General features: G+C 35.7%; 1 protein-coding gene across 1 annotated transcript in view; it reads right to left on the reverse strand.

The window, feature by feature from the left end:
- DNAH14 (dynein axonemal heavy chain 14) overlaps positions 1-22,538 on the reverse strand; it is a 394,377-nt gene that overhangs the window by 126,902 nt on the left and 244,937 nt on the right. The window contains exons 42-49 of the mRNA XM_043484666.1: positions 19,289-19,405; positions 12,165-12,323; positions 10,743-10,878; positions 9,132-9,193; positions 7,843-8,027; positions 4,855-4,983; positions 2,019-2,156; positions 875-1,042 (exon numbers count right to left, since the gene is read on the reverse strand). Of these exons, the coding sequence (XP_043340601.1) occupies positions 875-1,042; positions 2,019-2,156; positions 4,855-4,983; positions 7,843-8,027; positions 9,132-9,193; positions 10,743-10,878; positions 12,165-12,323; positions 19,289-19,405 (1,094 nt within the window). The remainder of the gene's footprint in view (positions 1-874; positions 1,043-2,018; positions 2,157-4,854; positions 4,984-7,842; positions 8,028-9,131; positions 9,194-10,742; positions 10,879-12,164; positions 12,324-19,288; positions 19,406-22,538) is intronic.

The raw sequence follows: 22,538 nt of genomic DNA on the forward strand, positions 1-22,538 counted from the left end.
TAATCCAGAAAATGTACTAAATCAGCACAGTTGGCAACATTCTCTGGTGTAAAAGCAAGGCTTGTGAAAATTCAGCATGTTTATGAAATGCATGTATGTTTTCATTTGTCTGAGAGCTGCAATAAACTCTCAGAAATAAAGCAAAACCAAAACGTATGTTATAGCCTCGTCACTTCTTTCCCTGATGAGAATCTTACCCAGTACATCCCCTCATGGGGACAGACCCCTCCCTCATATTCTCGGCTTTAGCTCCTCTTTGAAGTACCTAGATGCGCAATTCTTGAATTTTTATGAAGATGCTAAAACCCCCACCAAACTGAATAATCTACTACTGATGACCGGGAGAACATAGGCTCCAGACCTACTGGAGCCTAAGGATTGATAAGGCTAACCCCTGTGACCTGGCCTGGTTACCTCACCGTCAGCCAATGAGAGCGTTGTGCAAGAGCTGATCATAGACCCCATTACTCCCTCCCTCACTTGGTCCTTAAAAGTCCTTGGCTGAAACCCTCTGGGGAGTTGGAGCTGCTTGAGCACTAGTTGTCTCAGATTCCTTGTATGGTGCCTTACAACAAACACTGAACTTTCATTCACCACAACCTGGTGTCAGTAGATTGGCTTTACTTTTTAACAGTCTTAGAGGTTTCATCATTGAATTCTCTGCGTGGAATTACTTTAATGATTCTTTTTAACCGGCTTATAGGATAAGCTGCTAACAGCAAACCTAATCAACTTGAATTGCTGTTTTTCCCCTTCTAACAATTAAGTGTTGACAGTATCAGTGAGTAGGGAAATGGAAAGTCAGTTCAGTAAAATTGCATTTTCTCAAGTTGAATTTTAAACTTAAGTTAGAGAATGAAATTTTAAAACAAACCTTAAATATATCTCGAAGATTAAACATGTAGTGACATTTCATTGGAGTTGGTAACATAGTCTGACATACTTGATAGTATACAGCTAGACAGCAAGATATTATTTGATCCTTAGTTTTCTGAACTTCTGGTACGAAATTATTGATAGAGAAATACATTCCCAAATGAACCTTTAAAGAGAAATTTTATAATTTAGTTTGCCAAAACTTTTAAGAACAGACTATTTTTAGTTAATCCCTACTAGAAAGGAGATGTACATGCTATAATGGAAGATCAATTTTGTTTAAAATGTTAGTAACCAGAATTCATTTTAAACAGATGCCAGACTAGTACAAAGACATTCTGGATGTTGAGAACTGAGGAAAATTTCAATTGATCCTAGTTTGGTGAAAGATCTAGAGGCCTGTGTTATGTGTTCTCTGGGGACAACTGATGCTCCACCTGTGTGTATACCAGTATACTGAAAAGTCTTTCATATCCTTGTTGCCCAGGAAATGTTACTAGAAGAAATATAAAGTGATAGAACTATTATCTCAGTTAAGATTGGTATATGTATATATTCTATACAAGGTTTTTTGAAGTGTAGATTATTGATCACCTAGAATTACTAAGTACTTTTTGAAAAATAGATTTTAAAAAATAATCTTTAAATTTTGTTATAAAAAAGAAAAAGACTTAGTTTTTAAGAATTTAGTAAACTTGCATATGATATATTTTTCTAATCAAACTAGGCTTCAAATTGAGGCATTTTTCTAATAAGATGTTTCAGAATTTCTTCTCTCAATTTTTTATTCTATAAGGAAATAAAAAAAACCAAATACTAGCAAAAATCCAAGTGTATTTCTTGGCAATGCAGATTGCTGAGCTCCATCTCAGATATATTGGATTAGAATCTATGAGAAAAAAGACTTGGAATTTGCTTTAAACATTCATTAAACATGCCCCACCTGTGTTTCTTATGCACAATAACTTACATTTTTGATATTTAGAGACAAATTATAATAGTAAACCAGAAAATACAGAGAGAAAAAAATCCATCCCCTTAAGAGAATTTTCTCTTAGTATTAGTGTTTTAATTTTTCATATTTTCCCTTATACTATAGAAATAAATTTGTTTTTTACTAGAAAATAAATTAGACGTATTACCTGGAAAATAGTTTTTATGGCAGTTTGTGGGAGATGAGGCAATACCAGAATGGAAAAATGTTTGAGCAGACGTGGGCTAATATACCTCCTACTAACTGGGAAAACACAAGCTGCAACTAGAGAGAGATCTTGGATATTCTGTGGGAAGAGTAAAAAGGAAGAGTAACTGAATGTATCTATAGAAAGCGAAACATATATACCTATTTCCCAGCTCCAAAAGGACAAAAGCTTTTTAATATTTAGGCAGGTTGGGGGCTCTGAGCAGCTCTGGTTCTTTATGCCTCAGTGCAGAAAGAATTTAACAAGAGGCAAAGTGATAGATAAGAGTGATTTATTAGAATAGGATGCTTGTGAGGTTAATAAGCTGGTGGGCAGGAGGACGCCTCACCCAGAACTTAGTAGGCTATAGTTTTACAATCAAGGGAAAAGTGGGGAGTGGGAAAAGACCACATTCTTCCTCATTCTTGAGTAGATGTCAAGCTACCATCATCAGTTCCTCCTCCACATCAGGCGTGGGAGTTTTCTTGCCCCTACGTGGTGAAAATGGGGCTGTCATTGCACTATTCAAATCAGCAGAAAGGTGGTCTATGCTAAAAATGGTGAATCATATGAGGTTTTGGTATAATGTCACCTTGTCTTTAACTATTAATCACCTTACTTTATCACTTTACTCTGTCCTTATCAATGACAGTATTAGTCTGTCTTCTTAGAAGTTGTTGCTGCTGTTCGGTTATTAAGTGGTGTCTGATGCTCTAAAACCCCGTGGACTACAGCACACCAGGCTTTCCTGTCCTTCACTATATCCTGGTGTTTGCTAAACTCATGTCCATTGAGTTGATGATGCCATCCAACCATCTCACACTCTGTCGTCCCTTTCTCCTATTGCCCTCGATGTTTCCCAACATCAAGGTGTTTCCCAATGAGATGACTCTTCATATCAGGTGGCCAAAGTATTGGAGCTTTAGCAACAGTCCTACCAATGAATATTCAGGACCGATTTCCTTTAGGATTGACTGGTTTGATCTCCTTGCTGTCTAAGGGACTCTCAAGAGTCTTCTCCAACACCACAATTTGAAAGTGTCAGTTCTTCAGAGCTCAGCCTTCTTTATAGCCCAACTCTCACATATGTACATGACTACTGGAAAAACTAGAGCCTTGACTATACAAACTTGTCAGCAAAGTGATGTCTCTGCTTTTTAATATGCTGTCTAGGTTGGTCACAGCTTTTCTTCCAAGGAGCAATTGCCTTTTAATTTCATGGCTTCAGTCACCATCTGCAGTGATTTTGGAGTCCAAGAAAGTAAAATCGGTTACTACATCCACTTTTTCCCAATCTCTGCCATGAAGTAATGGGGCCAGCTGCCATGATCTTACTTTTTTGAATGTGGAATTTTAAGCCAGATTTTTCACTCTTCTTTCACCATCATCAAGAGGCTCTTCAGTGCCTCTTCACTTTCTGCCATTAGAGTCGTATCATCTGCATATCTGAGGTTGTTCATATTCCTCCAGGCAATCTTGATTCCAGCTTGTGAAACTGTAATGCCAGAGTACAGCCCAGCATTTTGCATGATGTACTCTGCATATAAGAAGTAATCCAGACTAAATATAATTCCAAGACATGTTACTTCTAGGAGGCTTTCTAAATGTCATCTGGAAATAGCCTATTTTTTTCCCCCTTAAAAACCAGTCATTAGAAAATAAAGAACATGTTACTGAGGCTAGTGAAAAGGATTCTGGTAATAAGTGAGAAATGAGGAGAAAAGCCTGGTGAATGTGTCTGTAGAGAAGATAGGATTAGCTGGGTGAGAAGAAGTTTGACTGCTTGCTTACATAGTATTTTGACATATTACAACATGGCATTGTAAAGCTGGAATCATAACGAAATAATATAGTTTACGCATGATGGGGCATTTTCAGTTTTTTTTTTCCCTGCATATGTTCATGCCCAAAGCCTTAGAAATACCATTATTTTCATGTCACTTCAAGAAAATTCTTTAGGTTGTGCATTTCACACCCATTTCTTGCCTTCTTTTTATCCCAGTCTCCTGGATTCTTCTTGGGGGGCTGCATCTCCATTGTCTCTGCCTTGGGTTGATGGTTGATTTAGACAGTTTGAGTGGTATCTGAGTTGATGTCACTCACCAACAAGTGTATGTCAGCCAGGATCCTAGGCCCAAGTTTATCTGAGACATGAAACAACCATAACAGATGAGGAAGCAAGGCCCAGGAAGTTGAAATGATAAAGTCAGTTCTAGAAACCAGGGTTTCCAGCAAAGGAGCCAAATAAGGAGAAAAGTTCATTTACTTTTTAAAACATTAAACCCTTCTGATTGAGTTCGATGAAGCAAAGATAATTACATAAAAATATCTGTTTGGAATTTTTTTGACCTTGTAAGTAAGGTCTGAAAATCCTTTATGTTCTTGAAAATAAAGATGCGGAATAGTCTTACACAGAGATTAAGAATGTATTTCTTAAGCCACATTTTCATTAGTTTTTCTTATATGCAATAGTTGCTGAGGCACTGAAAAATTTGAATAACTATTAATGTGTTTAACAATAGTGAGCATTTTTTTGACTCAGAAACCAAACCTATAGGACACACTTGCAATTTTTTATTAAGATTTAATCCTACTAAAAGTAGAATTTCTATGAACCCATAGGCTTGTGCTGAATTGCAAGATGTAATTACAATTGTTAGATTAAGATCTCGACTTTATGTCTATCTGACTAGATTTTCTAAATATCTTGCTTAACTCACTCAACATTGTTAGAAATATTCAACTTTTTGTTAAGTAACAACATTTAACATGAAGAAAATCTCAGTATAAACTGTACCTTCCATGCAATTTTTTCAGTATCATAAATTCCTCCCATATCTAATAATTGTCTGATTAACTCCAGCGGTGGCTGTGCTCCATACATATCTGATTCTGGCATATTCAGATCATCAATAAAAATTACAATCTTAAAGAAGACAAAAGGTTTTAAAAAATATATTAAACTCGATTTATGAATTAGGAATATTAAATATGCTATGCTAAGAATATGCTAAGAAGAAAATTATATGTAATGAAATGTAGCTTTCTATTAAAAAGCAGATGATCAAATTCTATTTTGAAGATATGACTTTAGAAAACATTAATCTCTCAAAATAGTGGAAACTGTACTCATTCTCTATAGACTTCCAATAATTATATCTAATTACAGTTAGAAATATATTTGATGGTGGACAAAGTAATCTTATCAAGGCTATTGGCTACAGGAACATGGATATTATTCATGCAGCATTTACCTATTGCATGCCTGCTATTGGCAATGCACTGTTTTAGGTATTTCATCATTTATTTAACATGTGTCCTGATTTAGGAATAAAATTGTTATCTGGAACTAAAATTTTGAAATTCTGCCGCAAATGCTGTTGTCAGGGGCAACCAGCAGAAAAGTCAGGTACATTTCCAGTTTTTAAACCTGTGTTACTTTCTACCCTTGAAACTATTATGCATTTAAGTGTACTGATTGTATTAATTATCTCTTCATGAATTAGCCCCTTTTGATTGCATTTATTTTTGTAAAACAAGTAAAGATTTAAAAAATACAGACAGCCATTTATTTTGAATTATCTAATTACTTAATTTGTAACTATCATATCAATATCACCTTTTTTTGGGTAAGATACTCTGTTTGCCCTCTATCACAAACTGGGTAATTATAGGTAAACCAATTTGACCAAAATTTCGCCTACTTGCATTTTTCATTTCTGTGATTAGGTTGACCAATTATTATTCCTTTCAAAATCCTTAAGACATACCCAATTAAGTAAAGACTCATAAAGTTTATTTAAATCTTCAGTTAAAATTAAGGAAGGGAAATCTGAATCAAACCCTTGAAAGCTCTTGAAATTGACGGGCACAGGGGCTAAACTCAGGGGTTCTTAAGGGCCCCCATGTGATTTTCTTACTAATCAGTCCTGAATTTTGACCTTTATTTTAGGAAATGACTGGAACCACTGATTGTAAATTTCAGTTGTGACAGAGGGTTTGGTTCAACAAGTGGACAGTTAGTAATGCACCAAGTAGACTGACGATAAAAATAAGGAACGCCCAGTACCACTTCAAGAAAGTAGGAGTTGTCCGAGTTATTACCAAGCTATTCTCTTAGTCCCTTTCCTTGACGCTGTGAATATCACAAAGTTCTCTCCCTTTCTTTTGGAAAAAGATGTGCTGACATATACAGTAAAAGGTCACTGACATCTAATGCATTTTCTGGCCTTGTCTGCTCACATTTAATTCAGATTCCAGCAGCTTCTTTAGGTCTTAATAATTCTGAATCAGTACAATTCTTCACGTTGTAAATGGAGTTATGTTGATCTGGAAACCAAAGTTTCCATTATAAAGTGAATTTTCTAGTAATGTTCAGGAGTATAGTTACACTTGTCTTTCCCCATATATTAGTATTTAGTTACACTTGTCTTTCCCCATATATTAGTATTAATTAAAATAAGTCACTATCACATAGGCAAAACACTCTCCGACATAAATCACAGCAAGATCCTCTATGACCCACCTCCAAGAATACTGGAAATAAAAGCAAAACTAAACAAATGGGACCTAATTAAACTTAAAAGCTTTTGCACAACAAAGGAAACTATAAGCAAGGTGAAAAGACAGCCCTCAGACTGGGAGAAAATAATAGCAAATGAAGAAACAGACAAAGGATTAATCTCAAAAATATACAAGCAACTCCTGAAGCTCAATTCCAGAAAAATAAATGACCCAATCAAAAAATGGGCCAAAGAACTAAACAGACATTTCTCCAAAGAAGACATACAGATGGCTAACAAACACATGAAAAGATGCTCAACATCACTCATTATCAGAGAAATGCAAATCAAAACCACAATGAGGTACCATTACACGCCAGTCAGGATGGCTGCTATCCAAAAGTCTACAAGCAATAAATGCTGGAGAGGGTGTGGAGAAAAGGGAACCCTCTTACACTGTTGGTGGGAATGCAAACTAGTACAGCCACTATGGAGAACAGTGTGGAGATTTCTTAAAAAACTGGAAATAGAACTGCCATATGACTCAGCAATACCACTCCTAGGCATACACACCGAGGAAACCAGATCTGAAAGAGACACGTGCACCCCAATGTTCATTGCAGCACTGTTTATAATAGCCAGGACATGGAAGCAACCTAGATGCCCATCAGCAGATGAATGGATAAGGAAGCTGTGGTACATATACACCATGGAATATTACTCAGCCATTAAAAAGAATTCATTTGAATCAGTTCTAATGAGATGGATGAAACTGGAGCCCATTATACAGAGTGAAGTAAGCCAGAAAGATAAAGAACATTACAGCATACTAACACATATATATTGAATTTAGAAAGATGGTAATGATAACCCTATAAGCAAAACAGAAAAAGAGACACAGAAGTATAGAACAGACTTTTGAACTCTGTGGGAGAAGGCGAGGGTGGGATGTTTCGAAAGAACAGCATGTATATTATCTATGGTGAAACAGATCACCAGCCCAGGTGGGATGCATGAGACAAGTGCTCGGGCCTGGTGCGCTGGGAAGACTCAGAGGAATCGGGTGGAGAGGGAGGTGGGAGGGGGGATCCGGATGGGGAATACGTGTAACTCTATGGCTGATTCATATCAATGTATGACAAAACCCACTGAAATGTTGTGAAGTAATTAGCTTCCAACTGGAAAAAAAAAAAAAAATTCATGTTGGTGAAAAAAAAAAAAATAAGTCACTATCACTTGAGTAGTATAAGCATATTAGTCAACAGGTATGGGAGATGTTTTACCCTATTGTTTTTTGGTGCTCCAAGAGAGTCTTTAGATCTTCTTACTAACTTCTTAAGAATCATCTCCTTAGTTTTGGCAGCTGACGTATTGATGTTAAAATTTATTGCAGAGACCATAATTCCTTTATTACCATTTTTAAATGAACTTTCACCAGTTTTATCTTCTGCCTTTTTAGTAATCTTATCTATGACACCATATATAGAAAAAGGTCAAGTTAGAATAGTTTCAGAATATTTGTGCTTTACTAAGTTATTAAAAATATAAAAATCACATAATTTTACTCTACTATTGTCCTTTTCAAGAAATTACTCTGAGGACATTTCAGTGAGAGAAGGAATACCAACTATAAAATGCTTCCAAGTATTTCCTTACTTTTGTGTGGTTGAGAGTGTTTCTTTGCAACCCCACAGACTGTAGCCTTCTGGGTTCCTTTGTCCATGGGATTTCTCAGGCAAGAATACTGGAGTGGGTTGCCATTTCCCACTCTAAGGAATCTTCCTGCCCCAGGGATCGAGCCTGCGTCTCCTACATTGGCAGGCGGATTCTTTAGTACTGAGCCACCTGGGAAACCCATGAAAACTCATAGAACCCTCTTTTTATTTATGCACAATGCACACATATAACTTTCTCTGCTTTTAAAATATTTAGATTTCCAACATACTATATTTATAACAAAATTACACACGAAACTCTAAAAGCAGCATGTAGGCACTGAAATTAGGACATGTTCCTTGAGTGAGCATCATCTAGAAGGATTATTTGGGATGGATGATTATTTTGGTAAAAACAAAACCAAACAACTCTTCTGGCAGGAATTTGGGGGCCAGACTCCCATTCCCATTCTATAGCTCTCTCTGGACCACCCATCTTTTCCTCTTCAGAACAGAGCTGTTGCTCCCCACACTACTAAATCAGATTTTTAAGGCTGAGGCTCCTGAAGCTCGATTTGAGAATGGCTGTAGAATCACAATTTTTCTACTGCAGTATTTCTAAAAGCATTAAAGAGCAGGATAGACAAATATTGCTTTCAGTTACTTCTAGACTTAGTCTGTTTCTACTGATGAGCCAGGATACCGGCTTTCTGGTAAGCAGTTTTAGTACCCCTCTACCATAAGCATTCTTTCTAGCTTTCGAGTAGGTTGGAAGAGTTTGAGATGATAGAGGATGTTTCTCAGATTTTAAAGTTTAAACTAACAATTGAAAATTTTATTCTGAGCTATTGGACAGTATATGAAATGACATGCATCTGATTGAGATAGGAAGGTTTTAAAACTACTGTAATACATACCTAGTCCTCCAGTTGCTGTCTTATGAGTTTCAGAAAGCAAGATGCTGATATTCTGTTTGAAGCTATTGGAATAAAATGTTTTAAGGATTCAAAATTAGCTTATTTACCATAGTAGCCAACTGAACAAAATATAATGAAAGTATCAGGGTTTGGCTGATTTTACTCTTACTGCCTACTAGGAAACAACTATAAACTTTTTCCTGTTCACGCTTAGAAAGATAAAATTAGTTACTATTAGAAGTGATATTCGAATTTAACAAAACATGGGCTTACTCTTAAAAAACAAACTGAACAAATTGTTAAAATGCCAGGCTATAGGATATTTTCTATGGATGGTAAGCTATTAACTCTCTTATCCCTTTATAAAATGCATTTTGCCTTATGCTCAATCAACAAAAGGCCCATTCACCTTTATTTTGGTTTTGTCTTTTTTTAATGTTATCTTTCTTTATGGTCACTTCAGTTTAAATACTGAACATATAGTAAAATCAATTTTTTCAGACTCCATTATTCTTGATTATCATAATTCAGATAAGGAAAGATTCTTATTGTATTAAATGCTTCAAAAATTATTTCTCTGCTTTTTTAAGGCCTTATTTAGGTGTAGAAGGATACTATTAATATTCCAAAATCATCAGTGTGAGAAACAGATGATGGTGGCTTGGACTAAAAGTGACATTGAATAAAAAGAAGCAGAGGGATTCAGATGTATTTTGAAGACAGCACAGACTTGACTAATAGAAGACTGGCTATGCAGCAGAGGAAAATGGGGATACAGGGGTTGGGAGGAATCAGACAGGTTATTGGGGATGGGCAGGTGAGGCGAAAAGGGAGAATTCAAAGATGATTTGTAGGTTTCAGGCTTGAATAACTGGGTCTCACTTATTGCAGCAAGACACACTGGAGGAAGAATTGATTTGGAAGAGAAATCAAGAGTAACACTTTGGCTATGTTAATGCAGAGATGTTCAGGAGATATCCAAGTATACATGTGACAGAGGTCATTGGACATATTAGATTCATGATTAGAGGAAAGGTCCAATATGAATCTCTCCACAATTACAGTTTCGTATTCAATTCAAACAATGTTGGGCTTCTCTAGTATTTTAACAGAATCAGAATCAACTTAAAACACTTACAATCTTTATTTGCACAATTTAGATTTCTTTTTCATTCCTTTTTTTCCTCAGGAAGAGACACACACAATGACAAAGTTCTTTGTAAAGAATACTTTTTATGTTTGATAAGAAGGAAATTTATTTTTAATGCAAAAGACAAAAACACAAACCCCAGATATATGCAACATTGTATTTATATGTTTTAGTTGCATTTTTCCAGGAAGGAAAATAGCTTGTAATTGTACATTGCTATGTAGAACAAACTGAGATCTTAAATTTAGTTTTTTATTTAAAATAAGTGTAAGAAATTTTCACTTAAAGAAATTAATCTAGTTGTTAATACTCTGGAAAAGTAGAGATTTTCTTCTCACGTCTCTTTTGAATAATTCTGTATTTTCACATAACAGGTTTGCTTCTTTAAAATAAGGTACATTTATACATTAGGGCAAACTATGTTTTCACCAGACAAATCAAATTTAGAGTTTAATGTATACAACCTTGATTTTTTAATTTCATTATATAATAGGACTTCTCCTAAAATTGATCCATATTTCACATCAAGTGCTCCTGAGCCCTCTAACTTTTCAAGCATTTGATTAATGGCAGCGGTTTTTCCAACTCCAAAGTCTCCTAAGGGAAAAAATATGTTAGGCTAGATTTATATACAAGAAAATGAGTAGATGCTAACATATTAAAATGAAAGAATAACATTTGATATTTGAGAATTGCATGAAAACTGTATTTTTGCTCTTTCATTACAAAAAATGTGGTTAAGAATGGGTGAACAAGGTAGTATGTAAACCTCTCAAAATCATTTGAATTATTTACATCTTTTAAAAAAGAAAAGATTAGGAGTTAATCATTATCTTTTATCTAATGTTCATTTACATCTTGGCAAATCGTTTTGCTTACAGCACAGCATAACTACTACATGAAATTAGTTTTCCTGAAAATTTTTTGCCAATCCAATCTGGGAGACAAATTTGATAACTAGCGATTTACTGCAACAGAACAGAAAATTATGACTCTATAATTTACCAAATATTAAGTAAAACTAAGAATTTCCTGTGACCAAACTGAAGGCAAGGTATGGATTATCTAAGAGTTCCAGCTTCATTTTGCCTGAATACTTTGAATACAGAACTGGGAAAGTGATACTATTGCCTTTGGTGAGAGGCAACACAACTTAGAAAAGATAACTGAATGGGTTGAAATAAATGTTAAGAAAGAGCAGAATCTGTATTGAATTTCTCCTTTGATAATGGTAAAGGGTTGAAATATTTTAACAACGGGCTGAAGAATTATGTGTACACTTTTTTTTTTAATCAGGCAGTTTCTTTTTATTTTTGACTTGCATGTAGTTATTGTTTAAACTGAAGTAAATCAATCAATGATGCCAATGGTCCTCTAAGGACCTTAGCCCAGAGGCTATGTAGGTCATATTTATATTAATCCAATAGTTCTACTTCTGGAATTTGCCTTGAAGGTAATGAAAAGAGGAAAAAGATTTATAATGTTCTGTATTGGCAAACAGGGTTTCCCTGGTGGCTCAGCAATGAAGAATGTGCCTGCAATGCAAGAGATGTGTGTTCGATCCCTGGGTCGGGAAGATCCCCTGGAGAAGGAAATGGCAACCCATTCCAATATTCTTGACTGGGAAATCCCATGGACAGAGGAACCTGGCAGACTACAGTCCATGTGGTCGCAAAGAGTCAAACACAACTTAGAGACTAAACAGCAAAAATTTGCAAACCTGGGGAAATGGGCATTCGTACACTGTTAGTAAGAATGTATATTGAAAGAGGTACTAAATCTTTTCAAGGCATATTTTTTCCCACTTGTAAAATAAAATGCTTGGACTACATAATGATTAAGCTCTTCCTAACTCTGAAATTATATTTAAATATTTTTAATACCTGTGAGAAGTACTGGGCAAGAATTCTTTAAAAGAAGGCTAACAAGAAAAGAAAGGCATGTTGTGTCTCTGGTAGCAATATAATTAATGCTCTCTCCACATTCTGTCATCTTCAAGAGGTTTTCACTGGATCCTTGAGGATCGGTTAGTATTGAAGATCCTGTTAAAATTTTTTTTTAAAGTTTTAAATTACCTATGAATAAATGTTAACTTCATCTTTTAGATACTAAATACTTTCTGGAAAAGTCTATACATTATAAAACAATTTAAATATATACATATAAGCCACTATTGTTGCAAGTGCCTGGATGCCTCTGCTGATCTCAGAAAATTTCCCTTTCATTCATACTTTAGGCTGGTGAACTCACAACACACATTTCTAAGTCCACCACATACAAACTCTGATTTTTCTACCACCAAACATACTCAAATGCCCTCATATGCAATGTAAGTGTCTCCTCTACTTTCCCTCCAGTAAAAATGAAGGTAACTCTCCTGCCAAAGACTCCTGCAATCCTTTTTTAGAGAACATCACTTCTTTGGTAATCCTTCCCCCTCATCCCTATTAGTCTCTTCTTTCTATTGGAATTTTCCATTGTATAAACATATATGTGCTAGTATCACCAATCTTTTTAGTGATTGAACCATATGAAATTGATATTTTTCTTAGTAAAAATCAGGTGAATATGGCCAAGTCATGTGAAATAAAATGCACACACACACACACACACACACACACACATACACACGCCCCAAACGAAACCAAATCTCTCTTGATCCCATAGCCTCCTATTACACAGCCAAAACCCTCAAAAAGGTTAAATACTATGTAGCCTCACTTCCTCATCTTTCATTTTACCTCTTTTCAAATTAAAAATTAACACATTCACATGGTACACATTTCAAAACTATGGTGTGCAAAGGTGTGCATACATGGTCTCCTTCTCATACCTATGTCCTAGTTAATTACCTAATTCCCAATATGTGGATACATTTCTGCAATTTTTAAAAAGTTTAGTGTAATTTTAGAGATTCTTCTTTAACCTTAAAGACTTTTTTCTGATTAACATTGCATTTAATGAATATATAATAAAATAGTCACCAAAGCTCCAGTAAGAGATATTTATGGCATTTCCAATCTTTTTCTATTACAAATAAAGCTAAGTTTATGTCATTTTTGGACATATGTCAAATAATTTCTTCTAAGTAGAGTTGGTGGGTCACTATAAACTTACATACAATTTATAATTTTGACAAATTGTCCTCTAATGTTTGAAAGTCTTTGAGGCCTTACCCCTTTGCCAAAAGTATCAAACTTTTTGATCCTCATCAATATTATAGGTGAAAAAAATGTATCTAATTCTAGTTTATTTTGCATTTCTTTTATTATGAGTCAACTCTTTATATCTCAGAGCCATTTGTTTTTCTATGAACTATTTATTTATATTCTTTATCCATTTTTTTCATAGAAAATGGGCATCTGGTCTTTTATTTGAACTGTAGAAGCTACTTACATATTTAAAAAATTAGCTTTTTGTAATACACGACTTAATGACTGAACAACAGGTTTGGTAAGCATGTGATTTGCTTCCAAGATACAACAGGTAGCAGTTTTGCCAAGTGGTTAGCCATGGCATAACAGGAGTCATGAGCATTCAAGCAAGACTTCTACACTGAGTCTTTGCTGCCAACATCTGCCTTTTAAGTTAGTGTCAGGCATCACGGTTTTTTTCAAGTTACTGCCTTATTTATAGGTACTAAATTCTATATTAATTATGATACAAGTTCTGTCTGCTCTAGTAAGGATACAAATACAACAATGGTGTTTCAAAGGTGGAATTTTATTCTTCTCTTACAAAACAGTCCAGGGCTTATATGTAAGCCCTGCAGTATCAGGAACCCACACTTGGCTTCTTTCATCTTTTTTTTGCCATTGTTAACATGCACTTCCCATATCTAGGTCCCAGATGGTTATTTAGGTCCTGCCACCATATTTGCAACTCAGAAGCCGAATTTGCATCTCAGAAAACATTAATATTAATACATTCTTTTCTTTTTTAAATAGGAGGATACTTGCTTTACAGTGAGTCTTGGTTTCTGCTGTACAATGACACAAATCAGCCATAAGTATATATATATGCCCTCCCTCTTGAACCTCCCTCCCACTTCCCCCCATCTCACCCTTCTACGTTGTCACAGAGCACTGGGCTGAGCTCTCTGTATTATATAGCAACATTCCACTAGCTATCTCTTTTACACATGATAATGTACATATTTCAAGGCTATTTCCTCAATTCATCCCGCCATCTCCTTGTGCCATTATTCACTTCTGTTCACATTTCATTGTCTAAAACTGGGTTATACGGCCACATTTAGCTGCAAGGAAGGTTTAACTGGAAACCCAATTGACCACATGAATACTTTATTCACAGAGAGACAGGAAAGCATGGAGATGATTGACAAGAAGCAGTTTACGCCACACAGGGTATTAACATAAGAGGAATATGGAAAGAAAAGGATCAACTTAGCATAATAGTCCCAAATTGTCTAATATTACTATTAACTTTGCCACCATGAAAATCCTATTATTCCATCTTGTTATTGAAGAAGGAAACGTAATATGTTCTCCTATATCCCCACTCAGGATTCACTGGAAATTGCTTTATTAATAAAAATGAATAAATATGTATTGAATATTAATGAATGTTGAGCTTCAGAATACATCCTTGGTGACCACAGATTTGTTGTTGCAGCTGCTAAGTCATGTCCGACTGTTTGCAACCCAATGGACTGCAGCACACCAGGCTTCCCTGTCCTTCACTATCTCCTGGAGTTTGCTCAAACTCATGTCCATTGTGTTAATGATGCTATCCAACCATTTTATCTTCTGTTGCCCACTTCTCCTACCTTCAATCTTTCCCAACCTCAGAGTCTTTCCCAATGAGTTGGTTCTTCGCATCAGGTGGCCAAGGTATTGGAGCTTCAGCTTCAGCAATGGTCTTTCCAATGAATATTCAGGGATGATTTCCTTTAGTATTGACTGGTTTGATTTCCTTGTTGTGCAAGGGACTCTCAAGAGTCTTCTTCAGCACTGCAGTTCAAAGCATCAATTCTTGTGCCCAACCTTTTTTATGGTCTAACTCTCACATCCATACATGACTACTGGAAAAACCATAGCTTTGAGTAGATGGACCTTTACTGGCAAAGTGATGTCTCTGCTTTTTAATATGCTCTTTCAGTTTGTCATAGCTTTCCTTCCAAGGAGTAAGCGACTATTAATTTCATGGCTGCAATCACCATCTGCAGTGATTTGGGAGCCCAGGAAAATAAAATCTGTCACTGTTCCCACTTTTTCCCCTTTTATTTGCCATGAAGTGGTGAGACTGGAAGCTATGATCTTAGTTTTTTGAATGTTGAGTTTTAAGCCAGCTTTTTCACTCTCCTCGTTCACCCTCATCAAGAGACTCTTTAGTTCCTCTTCACTTTCTGCCATTAGAATGGCATCATCTGCATATCTGAGATTGTTCATATTTCTCCTGGCAATGTTGATTCCAACTTGTGATTCATCCAGCCTGGCATTTTGCACGATGTACTCTACATATAAGTTAAATAAGCAGAGTGATAATATACAGCCTTGATGTACTCCTTTCCCAATTTGGAACCAGTCGGTTGCTCCACGTCCAGTTCTAACTGTTGTTTCTTGACCTGAATACAGATTTCTCAGGAGGCAAGTAAGCTGGTCTGGTGGTAAGAGATTCCCATCTCTTTCAGAATTTTCCACAGTTTGTTGTGATCCACACAGTCAAAGGCTTTAGCATAGTCAGTGAAGCAGAAGTACATGTTTTTCTGGAATTCGTTTGCTTTCACTGTGATCCCACAAATGTTGGCAATTTGATCTCTGGTTCGTCTGCCTTTTTAAAATCCAGCTTGTACATCTGAAAGTTCTTGGTTCACGCACTACTGAGGCCTGGATTGAAGTACTTGAGAATTACCTTGCTAGCATGTGAAATTAGTGCAGTTGTATGGGTTTGAATATTCTTTGGCATTGCCCTTCTTTGGGATTGGAATGAAAACTGACCTTTTCCAGTCTTGCAGCCATTGCTGAATTTTCCAAATTTGCTGACATATTGAGTACAGCACTTTAACAGCATCATCTTTTAGGATTTTAAATAGCTTCACTGGAATTCTGTCACCTCCACTAGCTTTGTGTGTAGTATGCTTCCTAAGGCCCACTTGACTTCATACTCCAGGATGTTTGGCTTTAGGTGAGTGACCACACCATCGTGGTTATCTGGATCATTAACACCTTTTTTGTATAGTTTTTCTGTATATTCTTGCCACTTCTTCATAATCTCTTCTGCTTCTGTTAGGTCCTTGATGTTTCTGTCCTTTCTTGTGCCCATCCTTGCATGAAATGTTCCCTTGGTATCCCTAACTTTCTTGAAGAGATCTCTATTCTTTCCCATTATATCATTCCCATTCTATTGTTTTCCTTTATTTCTTTGCATTGTTCACATAAGAAGGGCTTCTTATCTCTCCTTGCTATTCTCTGGAACTCTGCATTCAGCTAGGTATACCTTTTCCTTTTTCCCTTGTTTTTTGCTTCTCTTCTTTCCTCTGCTATTGTAAGGCCTCCTCAGACAAACACTTTGCCTTCTTGAATTTCTTTTTCTTTAGGATGACTTTGGTGACCATCTCCTGTGCAATGTTATGAACCTCTGTTCATAGTTCTTCAGGCACTCTGTCTACCTGATCTAATCCCTTGAATCTATTCATCTCCTCCACTGTATAAACATAAGGGATTTGATTTAGGTCATATCTGAATGACCTAGTGGTTTCCCCTACTTTCTTCAATTTAAGCCTGAATATGGAATGAGGAGTTCATAATCTGAGCCACAGTCAGCCCCAGGTCTAATTTTTGCTGACCGTATAGAGCTTCTCTATCTTCAGCTGCAAAGAATATAATCAGTATGATTATTGTCATCTCTCACATTGTTGAAAGGTGTTTGCTATGACCAGGGTGTTCTCTTCACAAAACTCTGCTAGCATTTGCCCTGCTTCATTTTGAACCCCAAGGCCAAACTTGCCTGTTACTCCAGGTATCTCTTGACTTCCTATTTTTGCATTCCAATCCCCTATGGTGAAAAGGACATCTATTTTTGGTGTTAGTTCTAGAAGGTCTTGAAGGAATGGTAACCACTACAGCATTCTTGCCTCGAGAACATCATAATCAGTATGAAAAGACTATAGATTAAGGGTACTCTTTTTAAACAAAAAATGCTTTCGGGAAAAAACTTTAATCATAAAAGGTTATTTTTGAAGTGTGATGCTCAAACAATCTTTTATACTATGGGTTACCATGGGAAAAATGATATCGATATCCTTAAATGTTATGAATTAATAATGTTAAATATTTAGTCTTTTATTTTAGATTAAAATTGATGTATGATATGATTTAATTTATACATAATAAACTGATCCTATATTTTAATACTTAATTGTACCTATACTTTCGTGTATATATATTTGTTGTTGTTGTTCAGGTGCTAAGTTATGTCCGAGTCTTTGCAACTGCATGGACTGCAGCATGCCAGTCTCCGCTTTCCTTCACTGTCTCCCAGAATTTGCTCAGATTCATGTCCATTGAGTTGGTGATGCTATCTAATAATCTCATCCTCTGCTGCCCCCTTCACCTTCTGCCTTCAATCTTTCCCAGCATCAAGGTCTTTTCCAATGAGTAGGCTCTTTGCATTAGGTGGCCAAAGTATTGGAGCTCCAGCTTCAGCATCGGTCCTTCCAGAGCAAAATTAAGAGTTTAAAAAGGGAGGTGCAAAGCTTCTCTGAAGAGAGAAGTCTTGGAACTTCTGTCCATTGTCTTTATGTACTTGGTGTGCGCTCCTTGCCACCAAGATCTGCAGTGACCTCTCTGCAAGAACCAAATCAAGCTGCTCTTCATTCAACAGATTGGATCTAACTGAGTATGGGTTTACAGTGCTCCTGACCCTAGAACTTGCTATCTTCCCAGAGACCAGAGTAGCCTGGTCTGACACCAGGACTTTTGATTTGCATTATATAGTGGTGAATCAAAAATGATACGGTGATACTAAGATTACTGTTATGAGTTTGGGTTTGGAAGCTTGGAGAGTTTGAGTTTCTCCTAAACCCTTGCCTGCAATTAGTGTAAGTTGGGGCCAGAGGAAGCAATGTCTTAGATTTGGAGAAAACACCTCTGTAGTTTCCGGTAAGGGTGGAATTGTACACTAGGACACTAAGTTATGTGCATTGATAGTTCAGTTTTTTTTCATGCTGAAAACTAAGGATAAAAATGACCAATATTAGCATTACCATATGATACACAATTTGGGGTTTCAAATAACTGTAATACTGTGGTAAATATTGTACCATAGAACCTTGTTATTTCCAATGAAATTAATTTAGATTTAGAATTTTCTGGTTGCTTCATGTTTCTGAGATTTCTGGTTGTTTTCTGTCAAAAACTCTTATAACTAAAATATGAAACTCTCTATGAGAGAAACCTCATTTCAAAGTAATTAAGTTCAATTTGCATTCATTGAATTTTTTATATTTGCAAGAAATCTACATGAAGCATATTAGTCCATATTAAGCTCCTGCTTCAATTCCAACTAAACTCTCGAAGTACAACAATTTTGTTATCTTTTTCTGCTATACATAGAAGATTGAGAATAAAAATTATTTAGCACATATGCATATTTGTCCAACTATGATTATTCATTTTTACTTAGCAAGTTCCTTTACAATTGAAATGCTACATATATGTTTTACTTATTCTAGAAGAGTTCCTTTCCCTTTCTTCCTTTCAATAATCATGCTAATTAAAATATTGAGCACTTCCACTAGCAAGATTTTTAGTTAACTAGAATTTAAAAATGTACAAGTCTCAATCAAATACTAATACATTTAAATTTGCTTAGAAAGCAATATTAAAAGGTTATTTTTTAAAGACTATTTTGTAAACAGATCCAAATGAGTTCCTGAACAGACTTGGAATACATCAGTCCTTAGTGCTGATATAACCACTTTTATATATAAAATAATATCAATACTTTAGAGAAATTAGAGCATGGCTCTTAAAATAATTCTTACCTCTTTGTATTAGTGTCTGAATATTAGGAAGTAATTCTGACCATGGTATAAATTCACATTGCTGTATATCCACAAAATATGCAAAGATAGAATGTTCACCATTTGGAAGGTTGATACCTACATTTGAAAATGATAAATAAATAGAGTCTCATTCATGGAATGTTTAACTAAAAATATGATCTCTATTTGAAAGATATGATTGTTTGAACAGAAATAATAATTCTTCATTAAAGGTATAACCAAACACATAAAATAGGCCTATCATCTTTCCTTCTAATCTTTAATTGTATAAAAGCAAAGCTTTATTATCTCTGACTTATTTTGGATCCAGAAAGTAAGATGAATAATTCATTATCTGATATTGTTTGAAATCTTACCCAGAAGTTATGATTATTATCATGTGCTGTATATTATTCAGTTCAGTTCAGTTCAGCCACTCAGTTGTGCCCGACTCTTTGCAACTCCATGGATTGCAGCATGCCAGGTCCATCACCAACTCCTGGAGTTTACTCAAACACATGTCCATTGAGTTGGTGATGCCATCCAACCATCTCATCCTCTGTCATCCTCTTCTCCTCTTGCCTTCAATCTTTCCCAGCATTAGGGTCTTTTCAAATGAGTCAGTTCTTCGCATCAGGTGGCCAAAGTTTGGAATTTCAGCTTCAGCATCACACCTTCCAATGAATATTCAGGACTGATTTCCTTTAGGATGGACTGGTTGGATATCCTTGCTGTCCAAGGGACTCTCAGGAGTCTTCTCCAGCATCACAATTTGAAAGGATCAATTCTTTGGTGCACAGCTTTCTTTATAGTCCAACTCTCACATCCATGCATGACTACTGGAGAAACCATAGCTTTGACTAGACAGACCTTTGTTGGAAAGTAATGTCTCTGCTTTTTAACATGCTGTCTAGGTTGGTCATAACTTTTCTTCCAAGGAGCAAGTGTCTTTTAATTTCATGGCTGCAATCACCATCTGCAGTGATTTTGGAGCCTAAGAAAATAAAGTCTCTCACTGTTTCCATTGTTTCCCCATCTATTTGCCATGAAGTGATGAGATCAGATGCAATGATCTTAGTTTTCTGAATGTTGGGTTTTAAGCCAACTTTTTCACTCTCCTCTTTCACTTTCATCAAGAGGCTCTTTAGTTCTTCTTTGCTTTCTGCCATTAGAATGATATTGTCTGCATATCTGAGATTGTTCATATTCTTCCCGGCAATCTTGATTCCAGCTTGTGCTTCATCCAATCCAGTATTTCTCATGATGTACTCTGCATGTAAGTTAAACAGGGTGACAATATACAGCCTTTGATGTACTCCTTTCCCAATTTGGAACCAGTCGGTTGTTTCATGTCCAGTTCCAACTGTTGCTTCTTGACCTGCATACTGATTTCTCAGGAGGCAGGTCAGGTAGTATGGTAGTCCCATCTCTTTCAGAATTTTCCACAGTTTGTTGTGATCCACAAAGTCAAAGGCTTTGGCATAGTCAATAAAACAGACGTTTTAGAAATGTTTTAAAGATATTTTTCTGGAACTCTTGTTTTTTTGATGATCCATCGGATGTTGGCAATTAGATCTCTGGTTCCTCTGCCTTTTTAAAACCAGCTTGAACATCTGGAAGTTCACGGTTCACGTACTGCTGAAGCCTGGCTTAGAGAATTTTGAGCATTACTTTGCTAGCATGTGAGATGAGTGCAACAGTGCAGTAGTTTGAGCATTATTTGGTATTGCCTTTTTTTGGGACTGGGATGAAAACTGACCTTTTCCAGTCCTGTGGCCACTGCTGAGTTTTCCAAATTTGCTGGTATATTGAGTGCAGCACTTTCACAGCATCATCTTTTAGGATTTGAAATAGCTCAATTGGAATTCCATAAACTCCACTAGTTTTGTTCATAGTGATGCTTCTTAAGGCCCACTTGACTTCACATTCCAGGATGTCTGGCTCTAGGTGAGTGATCACACCATTGTGGTTATCTGGGTCATTGTTTGCAAATAATTGTTCATAGTATTCCCTTATGGTTATATTGTTGTTGTTATTGTCAGTTGTTATTTCTCCTCTGTAATTTCTTATTTTGTTTATTTGGGCCCTATCTCTTTTCTTCTTGGTAAGATTGGCCAGAGGTTTACTGATTTTTGTTTATTCTTTCAAAGAACCAGCTCTTGGTTTTGGTGATGCTTTATTATTGTTTTTCTAATCTCCATTTTATTCATTTACTCTTTGATTTTTATTTCCTTCTTCTGATGATGTTAGATTTTGTTTGTTTCTTTTTCTAATTATTTTAGATGATAGGTTAGTTTGAGATTTTTCTTGTTTTTTGAGGAAGACCTATATCACTATGCATCTTCCTCTATGAACTGCTTTTGCTGAACCCAATAGGTTTTTTATAGCAGTGTTTTCATTACCATTTGCCTCAAGGTATTTTTTAATTTCCTCTTTGATTTCATCATAGATCCATTGGATTTGTAGTAGCATTTTGTTTTGCCTCAATATAATCCTTCTTTTGCTCATTTTTCCTTGTGGGATTAATTTCTAATATTTTTGTGATATGTGGTCAGAAAATATGCTTGAAATAATTTTTATCCTCTTAAATTTGCTGAGGCTTGTTTTGTGTCCAAGTATATGGTCAACCCTAGAGAATGTTCCATGTGCACTTGAAAAGAATATGTATTCTGGTTTTTCTGCATGTAATGTCCTGAGAATATCAATTAAGTCTAACTTTTATTTTATCATTTATTATCTCCCTTGCTTTATTGATTTTCTGTCTGGAAGATCCCTGTCCACTGGCATGACAGGGTATTAATGTCTCCTATTATTATTTTATTTCTGTCAGTTTCTCCCTTTATTTCTGCTAATACTTGTTTGATTTTTGTGGGTGCTCCTATTTGGGGTGCATATATGTTAATGACTGTAACATTCTCTTCTTGTATTGATCGTTTTATCGTTATATAATGTCCTTCTTTATCTTTATGGCCTTTTTAAAAAAGTTTATTTTGTTTTATATGAACATTGCTATCCCTGCTTGACATTTCAATTTGCATGAAATATACTTTTTCATCCCATCATTTTCAATCTATGTGTGTCCTTTGCCCTAATGTGGGTTTCTCATATCTGTATATCTGTTTCCTTCTTCAGATTTGGAAAGTTTTCAGCCATAATCTCTTTTTCAAAGTTATTTTATACTTTTTAAAAAAGAAATTTATTTTTAAGTGATTGGTGATTGGTTTACAATATTGGTTTGATTTCTGCCATA

This window comes from Cervus canadensis, chromosome 13, assembly GCF_019320065.1.
Source record: "Cervus canadensis isolate Bull #8, Minnesota chromosome 13, ASM1932006v1, whole genome shotgun sequence".
Taxonomy (NCBI): Eukaryota; Metazoa; Chordata; class Mammalia; order Artiodactyla; family Cervidae; genus Cervus; species Cervus canadensis.